General features: G+C 47.1%; 1 protein-coding gene and 1 non-coding gene across 2 annotated transcripts; both read right to left on the bottom strand.

Moving 5' to 3' along the window:
• Window positions 1–542: 542 nt before the first annotated feature.
• LOC113835976 lies at window positions 543–645 on the bottom strand. Its single transcript, XR_003485877.1, has one exon. It is a non-coding gene; the product is annotated as a U6 spliceosomal RNA (small nuclear RNA).
• A 6,918-nt stretch (window positions 646–7,563) lies between these two features.
• Ier5 (immediate early response 5) lies at window positions 7,564–10,223 on the bottom strand. The gene has a single exon (XM_027417347.2). It carries the CDS (start codon window positions 9,528–9,530, stop codon window positions 8,610–8,612), a length of 921 nt encoding a protein of 306 aa, XP_027273148.1. The 5' UTR covers window positions 9,531–10,223; the 3' UTR covers window positions 7,564–8,609.
• Window positions 10,224–10,477: the final 254 nt, after the last annotated feature.

Raw genomic sequence — 10,477 nt, 5'->3', positions numbered from 1 at the left:
GTCTCTGTCGATTGGCAGTGAAGAAGAGATTGTAGGCTGAAACTAACAAGGTCCCTGGAGTAATTTATTAGTGTCTCTGATATTTTACAGAAGGCAGAATAGAAGGTGCTTATTCCCCCTGATAAGACACTATATATATATATATATATATATATATATATATATATATATATGTATATGTATATATGTTCCTTCCTCCATTGGTTCTGCTATGGTATATGCAAGCCTTTCAATTGACCTCAGCTCCTTTCTGCCACCTTAGTTCTTGTTTACTTTTGTGCCAGCTCAAAGGGCAAAGGAAGTTATAGCCAGAACCTCCACAGCTGTCCCTCCACTCACTCTCTAATCTCCTTTCTCTCATCTTCTACCAGAACATGTTAAATTTCATCCATGACAATCTTGGCTCTGTGAAATTTTCTTTGTCCCTTGTTTCCCATGAGCTCTCTGCGGCTTCCCTCCCATGGCAGTAAGTAGCCTGCACCAGCCCCTGCTTCTAGGCCTTAGCTTTCTGCTCTTCCTTCTTCCTGGAGCTCCTTTTCTTTTTAAATATGTAACACTTCCCAGTTTTGCATGTCATCCTTGAGCAGGGGCCATGCTAATCTTCTCTGTATTATTCCAGTTTTAGTCAATGTGCTGCCAAAGCAAGCAAGATTTTTTTACTCTCATAGCTCTGAGGACTGTAGCTAAACTCGACCACAACCCCATGAGGAAGATATATAGAAAGGTCCAGAAGCCTTCAGGAATGTTTCTCAAACTGTAAATCATTCCATATGGCTGGGGGCAGCATGCAAAGGAAGGAATGGTAAGAGGGAGCTAGGCCTCCGGTAATCTAAAGTTGAGGAATTCACATTTGATTGTGAGATCAGTAGAAATGTCTGCTTGTTTTGTTTTAAATTTTTTTTAAAAAAATTTCCTTATCTTTTATGTGCTTTGCCTAATGTCTACTTTGCTTTGTTTTGTTAGTTAGTTTTTGGTTTGGAGGGTTTTTTATTTATTTTTGAGACAGGGTTTCTTTGTGTAGCCCTGGCCATCCTGGAACTCACTCTGTATTCCAGGGTGGCCTCGAACTCAGAGATCCACCTGCCTCTGCCTCCCAAGTACTGGCATTAAAGGTGTGTGCCTTCATAAGCATATGTATATATTTTTTAATATTTTATTTATTTATGTATACAATATTCTGCTTCCATGTATATCTGCACACTAGAAGAGGGTACCAGTTCTCATAATGGATGGTTGTGAGCCACCATGTGGTTGCTGGGAATTGAACTCAGGACCTCTGGAAGAACAGTCAGTGCTCTTAACCTCTGAGCCATCTCTCCAGCACCATAAGTATATTTTTTAACTTTGCCTCTTTTAATCACAATTATAAAGCACACACACACACACACACACAAATAGAAACCAAGAGAAATGAGTGACTTCCTGAGTTGAGTCACATTTTTCAGTTTCGAGTTCCTAGTCTTCTTCTTCAGAAGGGTCTCATGGCACCAGGTGGGGGTGACTTTGAAATCTTCTTTTACTTGAGGTCTCACTAGAATACTCAAGATGCACAGCTTGCTTGCTGGTGACCTCATTTATTCTGTCCTGCCTGAGAAGCAACTCTCTCCTCTTTTCTCATGTGGGCATTCAGGAGCCCCAAGAGCAGGAGCAAGAGCCACCTTGGGAGGCCAGATGCCTGCTGCTGAGGTGACTAGGGGCTATGAAGCAGACAGCTGGGCCAGCCCACACCAGAATCACCAACATGTATATCTTGACAGCTGTTCCCACAGTGTCACTAAGAAAGCATCCTTTAAAAGAGTATGGAGATAAGAGCTAGAGGACACCCACAGAAATCATAGGACAGTAACCCCCCCCCCCCGACAATGTCCCAAGTCCCTGGACTTCAGCGTCTTTGCTTTTAGTGATTTCTCCCATGGCCGTAAAAATAAAAGTCACTCTACTCTCTAAAGTAGGTCACTTTGTGGGGGAAGGGAGCTGCTGAATGCAGATGTCAAGGAATTTTCACCCTTTTCCAAACCAAAAATAAAACTTGGAAACTGTCTGAAGAAAAGAGGTACGGCTTAAGAAAAGCCAGGGAGAAGAAGGTGGGCGGGGTGTGCTTGCCCTAAATTCCCTTGGCCCACAGCAGACCTCGCGCAGCAGAGAACTTGACTCAGTGGCAGTTCCTCACCGTGACTGCCCACTCCCTGCAACCCTGGACTCACAAGCCTCTTCCTGCTGGTAGGACTCTTGCTGCATGATGCCAATAGTGGCTTCCTTCTCCCACATCTAGCCACTCTCCCTGTAAAAAGCCTCTATTGATCCATCAAAGACTAGAGGGGGGCTGGGGGGGGGGGAGACGAGGCAAAGAGGCCTTTTGGATTTCTCCATCCAAGTGGTTCTGAGATTCATTATCTCTTCTATAAGGCAGCACATGCAGTCCCAGCAAAGGATGGAGGCGAGGCTGTGGAGCCCACGTGTGGGCTCCCCTGGCTTCGCCTCTCCTTTCCTGCACCTGGCCACCAGCCAAGCCGGCTTTCAGCTGCTGCTCCTGTTTCCAGTGAGTAGACTCCCCTACCCACCCCTGCTATTATGCAGGGATTGGGGATCTGGTGAGGCACAGAGAAAGGATGACATCTTCCAGCCAGCACAGCTGTGGCTTGATCTCCAGCATCCAGAGTTTTGGGAGACTCTTTGCAAGTTTGATGGTCAGCAAATATTACTCTTTACTCTTTTTTAGTGGGCTGTCACTTTCCCAATCATAGCTCTTCTTCCCTGAGCAGACTCTTCCTCAAAGTGCCCTCACAGTAAGATGGCCTAGGAAGACCAGAGAGACAAACAGGAGCAGAAACACCTGCAGTGTGGATGCAAGGATCTGTGCTGGGAAGATCAGGAGGGATGTTGGCAGTTAGTAGCAACTTGGAGAAGCCTACTGGATGGCTATCTGGGATGCAAGAAGGGAATAAAGTGAAAAGCAGCCGAGGCATCTTCCACCTTAGTGTTTGGAGTCCATGGAACACAGGTTTGCTGAGTTGAAGAGAACAGTTTAATTTGGTTCTGCTTTGGTTTTCCCTTTGTTACCTCAGAACAAGCAAGCTCCCTGCTGATGCCCTGCTAGGCAGGGTCAGGGGATGGATGGAAGAATAAGCAGTTGGGAACAGGACTTTCAGCATATCCCTGAGTACTCAAATAACTGAAAGGAGCCTTGCCTTAGGGCCAGGGAAAACTGCTGGCAGAGGTCCAATTGATGGAAAGAAACCAGAGAACTGGAGCCAGGGTTAAGCTTGGTTAAAGGAGTCAGGGACAGCTAATTCTCACCGTCCTTAAGTTAGGGATGTGGCTTATGACACAGGCCTGGTGACCAGGTCTCGAAACATATCATAGAAAATGCTTAGTTAAGTCTAGGTTTACCCACAGCATCACAGACCTACCCTGCCCCTGAGTCACCTGCTGGAGATGTTCAGTGGCTATGCTAGTGAAGGCCAGTTGTTCTTTCTACAGCTTCCACAGATGACAGCCAGGACTAGTCCCTAAGCGGGCAGCATCCCATGGTGCACACTGCTGTGGGTCTACAGAGAAGGGAAGAGAGGCCTTTTTAGGAATGCAGTCCCCGGAGGCTTCGCCTTCTCTGCCTGTAGAATTCCAAAGGCCTGAAACAAACCCCAGAATGCAGTCCAGCAAAGATGATTTGGGCTATATCCCTCTGGGACAGGGAAATTGCCAGAAAGGCTATTTATTTTTAAAACCTTCATTCCCATTGGGGGAGGGGGTGGGGGAAAAACCAAATCAGGAAGGAGACATTCTGCTAGTTGTGTATGTTTTACACTCCTAGCTTTCATATTCTTTCCCTATTGTGCCCTTATTATTACTAGCCAGGTGGTGGTGGTGGTGGCGCACACCTTTAGTCCCAACACTTGGGAAGCAGAGGCAGGTGGATTTTGGTGTTTTTGAGGCCAGCCTGGGCTTCACAGAGAAACCCTGTCTTGGAGGGGAAAAAAGAAAAGAAAGACGAAAGAAAGAAAGAAAGAAAGAAAGAAAGAAAGAAAGAAAGAAAGAAAGAAAGGAAGGAAGGAAGATATTACTGAAAAAGTCTAAGGGCATGAATTAAGATAGAAATGAGGCCTAACATCAACTCTGCTTTTACTGTTTTTCCTCTCAAAGCTTTCCACAGGGTAGAACTTTTAATTTGAACAATGGTTCAAAGGCTGAGAGACAAACTGCTCATTACTGGACAGAGTGCCAGGAATCCTGGGAAGCCAACCTCACTCCCCACTGGAGCACTGTACCTCACAGTAAAGGCTCCTTTCATAGTCATGGAAGGTTGGATCAGCATTTCTTTTCATCTCATCTTCTTTTAGGAACTGCTGGGATAAAAGGGAGTCTAGGAGAATGAAAATTTCACAAACAGGACAAGAATAAAATATTTAGGGCAAAAGACCAGAAGTCCCTTGGATATTCAGTGAACTGAACTAACTCTACAAAAAAAAAAAAAAAAAAAAAACTATAAAGAAATAAATTTCTGCCATCCTCTATGCCACAGTATGAGGCTTTAGACTACCACATACTGGCTCTAAGCAACATTGTTACACCAAATATGTGAAAGAGACTCAGGTTAACCTCAGGATAAAATGGGGGCAGTTCTGTCATTAACTTCTTTCCAAATACTAACATGTTTTATTCTGAGTGTTCTGCCAAAGAAGTTAAAAGGTACATTCCCTACAACTCCCCATTCTAAACCTATTCTACCATCAGTGGAAGGAAGGATAACACTGTTAGGAGCCACAGAGAGAAAGAAGCAAGGCGTTTTGGAGCAGCAATTCAAGTTTCCCATCATTAGTGATTCCCCCAAATCCTAGGGATGGTTTTTGAACGTGACGTAGTTGGGAAGCACGGAACTAAATTCTATCACCTTTACTTATTCTCAATTAATGTGATCTTCTTAGAGTACTTTTGTTTTGTTTTTAATAAGACCTGCTCTATGTATCTCTGACTGTCCTGGAACTTGTTATGTAAATTAGACTGACCTCAGACTCACAGACATCTGCCTGCCTCTGCCTCCTGAATGCTGGAATTAAATGCATGTGCCACCAAATCTGTGCCCAAATCCCTTTAAACACCTGGCTTTTACAGAGCTGTTAAAAGTTTTCAACTCGGGGGTCCAGCTCAGTGGTAGAATGACCATCTAACATTTTTGGGGTCTTGGGTTCAATTTCTAATGCTAGAATGGTTAATTTAATGAAGAGAATAGAAACCCTCTCAAAGTGGTCCCCATCCAAAAAGGCTAGATAACTCTAAACACACTGTATCTTATCTAGTTCTGATAATCCTACCTGAGTATCAAGATGTCCAGGCCTAGCAACAAGTATGGCTTAAGAAACATTCTATGCCCAACAATTAGAGCTAAACATAGCTCTATGCTCTATTTTTTTTCCCTTTACTCATCACTGAAAGCATTTGTATGTCAACAAGAACTTTGTTCTTTGTGAGTTTTTACTCCTGCTTACTCCTTCCTGAAAATAGAGCTGATAAAATCCAAGAAAGTCACAGGGTTGGTGTGAGACAGACACAGCAACAAACTGCTGGTAGAACAAAGCTTCATGCCTGCCAGGGGGAAAAAAAGAATAAAAAGTACCTATATTTGCTGATAGGATCATTTAAAAATAGAAAGTTCCTTTTCTCCTTTCCTACAAATGGACACAATTCTCTCAGCCCATCATCTTATTTATACACACAATTCACTTCTATGGCAACGATAACAACAGTTGAGTGCTTCCCAAGTAGGAGGTATTTGGTTTGAGTCTGAGACAGGGTGTAGCCTTTGCTAGCTTCAAACTGGAGAACCTCCTGACTCAGCTTCCCAAGCGCTGGGGACTACTGGCTTGTGTCACCTTGCCCTGCAGGAATGAAGTACTTTCCAAGACCATTAACTCAGTAATTTTTACAACTTTATGAGGTAAGTACAATTATCCTACTTTTACACTTGAAAAAAACCAAAACAAAACAGAGTTGAAGCAACACAAAGGCCTCAGAGAAAAGTGACAGGACCAAGGTATGAAAATCTAGGCATCCCGCCTAGCCCATGCTGTTACACTGTTTGGTTTGTGCAACAGAAAGATGCTGTAGAAACTTTTTCCAATTTACATTCTCCTAAATTAAGCAGATACATAGTCCCATGGTTCATTTTCGTGTGAAACCAAGGATGAAGAGGGAACTTAGTGTCATCTAAAACGAACACACAGCTCTTTTCACACCAAATGTTACCCCTTTCAAATATAAAAGCACTCTGAGACAGCTGTTCAAGCATAACTGCATTCTAGTAATAGAAAATGTTTGCAGAATTAAGGCCCCAGACACCTTAAGATCCACTTAATGTATCCTTAGTAGTTAAAATAGAGCTTAAGTCGCTAATGTCTAAAAGAAAAACAAGGCAATTTCATAACACCTCGCTTTTATTCTATGTATATATAATCGTGGTGGAGTAGAAAGCCAACAGCTCCCCTGCTTAAAGAACCAGTCAAGAGTCTTACAGAAAGAGCAAAGCAATAGCCTCCTGCACTATGACAGTTAAGGGAATTAGAACTTAAGCTAGGGCCAAGGCATTCCATCACATGCTCCTTTTGTCTACGGCTATACAGCCTTTGTCTCTTTCCTCAGTTTCTCCTGTCTTTTAAGCACTCTAGTTAAAAACTGGTGCTATCTTTTCAAGTGCTAGCAATTATGTTTTAAAACACAGTCTCTAATTGGCTTGCCCCTAAGAGATCACTACCTCTCAAATACTGAAACATTTTGCATTAGACAAAACGGTCCCTTTAAATTGACTTGGCTTTCCTCTGTATCATGACCAAAACACTTATGTCATCATGTAGGTGACAACAAATCAGGCAGTTCTGCTAAATGAGAATTAAATTTACCCAACCCTCCTTGGCCTCCTTCCTCCTCTGGTTTGAGGCACATAATTTCACTTTCACCAATGCATTTACTTTCTACAACTAAACTAGAAAACTTAAAAAAAAAAAAAGTGAAATTTCAATCTTACCTAGCAGAACACAGAGATGGGTCTGAACATTTAGATAAGTCAATCTCATTGGTTTCTTCATGTTTGGTCCTAATAGACTTCTGAAGTAAGTTGTTATCTACCCCACCCCACCCCCATTCAAATCTAAAAAATGATCCATGGTCTATAAATTAACAGAAGACAGAAAGGAAGTTTTGGTGGAAACATCTGAGGATATGTCTTTAAAACTCGGTGCTTGAAATTACTTAATATTAAAGATTCCAAGCAGACTAGAGAAAAACAAGCTGGCCTGTGATGGCTCTAGAAAAGGCAGTTGTAGCGGCAGGTTTCAAGAACCTGCCAGACAGTCATTGATACTGGTATCTATCAGTAGTCCTCTGAGATAGGGATGTGTGTGAAAAACAAAAACAAAGCCCTTAAATATGTCTCTTGATACTTAAGACAACCAACAATGTCCCTAGTCTGTCAATGACTGACTCTTAAGAACCACACCTTCCATTTCCCAGACTGACTGCCCCTCCCCCCACTTTGTTGAAAACCCAGACAGGTGATTACATACAAGCAGGCAATGGAGTTGCTTCAAAATATTTAATACGTGTTAGACACGTAAAGTTACATTTTTATACAAAAATCAATACAGAGGAGGAGAAAATACTGTACAAAAACCTTATCAGCTCCCCCAACCTTTATACAACAAAGACTGGAGTCACCGTATCTACAAAACCATAAGGTCCTTCCACTTAGAGCTCGTCTGTAAACTTTGTTTCATTAAACACTTTTTAAAAGCACTGTGTAGTAAGTTCTGAGCTAGAGCTTTTAAAAATATATCTTTTCTCTATAAACTCCGTATTTCCAAGCTTGAACTCTTCTGTGAAGTTCACCAAGCTTTTTTATCCCCTTTGAGGAATTGAAGGTCCCTTAATGTTCTGCTGTCCCAGAGTAATCACAGGGTAGAAGCGCTTCTTCCGTGCCAGAGAAAGGTAGGGAGGGAGAAAAATAATACAAGTCTCTACTCCAGGCGAACTCCCTCTCGTCTGAGGAAATCCTGTGAGGAAACGCCACTCGGCGCGCCGATGAGGTTCTAGCTTTCATGAGAGTGTGTAAAGTCCCTCTCTCCCCCAAGATCAAATGGGGAACTCCCCTGCCTCGAGCCATTCAGCAGCTTCCTTTTCTGTGCTGCTGGCAGAGGAAAGTCCCTGTCTGCGCCCCCAAAAGTCTCAAGCCCCGGGGAAGGGGTGGTGCATTCCAGAACCACAGAACAGTCTCAACAACACAAGACAAACTTACACACGGACACACACACACACACACACACACACACACACACACACACACACACACACACACACACACACAGTCACACACAGACACAAAATTTAACGATCGATCGTCCTCTTCCGATAAGCCTCCAACTCTAGGTCTCTCTGCGTGAGACTCGAGAGCCACGGCCCAGCCGGGCTGCCCCGTTCGGGGCGATGTGCTGCCCGGCAGCAACCAGTCTCCCCCTACGCGCCCAGCGCCTACGGTCTCGGCTCGTCCTCGGGGCCGGGAAAGGCCACGGCCGAACTTCGGGGACGCCCGCTGCTCAAGCTCCAGCCGCTCGGGCCCCGGAGACTCAGAAGGCCACGATGGCTGTGCTCCAGGGGCTCATGTCTCTCAGCACCGGCTTGTCGCAGCAGATCTGCCCAGGCTCGGCGGCTTCCGGGCCGCTCTCCTCCGCCTCCTCTTCCTCCCGGCCGCCCGCAGGGCTTTTCCGTAGGAGTCCCGAGAAGCTAGAGCCGAAGATGCTGATGAGGTTTGCCACGTTCCCGGTCTCCATCTCCTCGTCCGTGTCCGTGTCCTCCTCGCCGGTGCTCGGCTGCTCTTCCGAGTTCCGGCGCGGCTTCTTGAGAGGGGTCGAGCCGGGCGCCGGGCAGCCAGCGCGGCCACCACCCACTCCCGCTGCGCCGCGCTTCCTGGGACACGGGGCGGGTGGCGCGGGGGAACCGTCCTCGGCTGGCTGCTCCTCCCGGGCCGGGGGACAGCCGCACGGGCGGCGCACTGCCCGGGGCCCCTCGGGGCACGTGTCCGGGCCGCCTCCAGAAGCCATCGCGCGCGGACGCTCCACGCGGCCCCAAGCAGCTGCCGCCGAGTCTGCCTCTCGGCCCGGGAGAGCGTCCCCAGCTCCGGCCACGGCGGCCACCGGCTCCGAGCTTCCCGTTCCCGGCGTGTGGCACACCGAAGGGCGCTGAGGCTGCGGCTCGGGCTCCGGCCAGGCGGCGCGGGCGGACGGCGGAGGCGGCTCTCCCCAACCGGAGGGTGGCCCGGCCACCGGCTCTCCGGGCTGCTGAGGCGGCGGCACCGTCGGGATACCCGTAGGGCCGGCCAGGTAGAGGCCAGGGCACGGGTCACTCAGGTAGACCTGGCGGGCGCTGCGCAGCACCAACGACACCAAGAGGTTCTTGTGTAGCTTGATGCCGCCGCGCTGGACCCGCGAGTTGTAGATCTTGCCGAGGGAGATGCTGACGATGCGGTGAGCCTCCAGCTTGAACTCCATCCTGCCTCCGCTTCTCGAGAGTGGCGCCTAGACGATGGGGTGAACGCCGAAGCTGCGAGAGGAGAGGGAGGCGGAAACAGGATCGCCTCTGGGGTGCACCCTCGGCGGCTGAAAGCTCGGTGGAGAAAAGACCCGGTGATGCGTAGCCCCCTCCGCCTCTTCGCCGCAGACAACAAACCTGATCTGCGTTGGTCGCTAAACTGAGCGGAACGAGCCCCACACAGCGCCTTATATAGACTCCTCGAACGCCAATCACAAAGCGCCGCCAACCGTTCTGGGCGGGCCGATGTGCCTCGTGCGCCGTCCCCAGCCAATCGGAGGCGGAGGAGGGGCGCCAGGGCCGGTTCAAACGTTAGTCCCGCGGAGCAAGCTCTTAAAGAGGGCGATCGCAGGCGGCCCAGGGACCAAGTGCGGTGGGATTTGGGTCCGAGGTAACGGTGAAGGTGAGTGAGGCCCACAGAACTGTCTGTCGTCACAAATTCCGATTTGTGAGCTGTCTTAGCCAACCTCACTAGAAGCGGACTATTGGAACTTTCGTTGGTTTGGAGTGCTGGAATCTACTACATAGTAAAGTTCGGCTCCTTTCGTGCGCAGTTTCCAGCTGCTCACACCATTTCTTGGCAGGAATAGAAGCTATGGCAATACAAAGCAGGGACAATCCTGAACGACAAACAGTACGAGGTATTTGAGATATTATTTTGGAGTCAGATCCTTTCCCATTAGCGTCACACTTTCAGCATCTGACCACAAGCAAAAGGGGAGGTTCTAGAAATTCCCAAGCTTCTGGCCTATCAAGGAACAGTGTTCAAGTACAAAGTCATTGTTTCTCACCTAAAGCTGGCATCTTTCACTTAGTTCCCTAAATTCTCGGTTGTCACACAGATTAAATGGAATAAATAGGAGGTGTTACCTACTTCTCCGAAGTGTTTGCTTGTTTGGTTGTTTTT

Source organism: Cricetulus griseus, chromosome 5, assembly GCF_003668045.3.
Source record: "Cricetulus griseus strain 17A/GY chromosome 5, alternate assembly CriGri-PICRH-1.0, whole genome shotgun sequence".
Lineage (NCBI taxonomy): Eukaryota > Metazoa > Chordata > Mammalia > Rodentia > Cricetidae > Cricetulus > Cricetulus griseus.
Note: the sequence above shows the minus strand (reverse complement) of the source record. Positions and strands in the feature narration are given on the sequence as shown.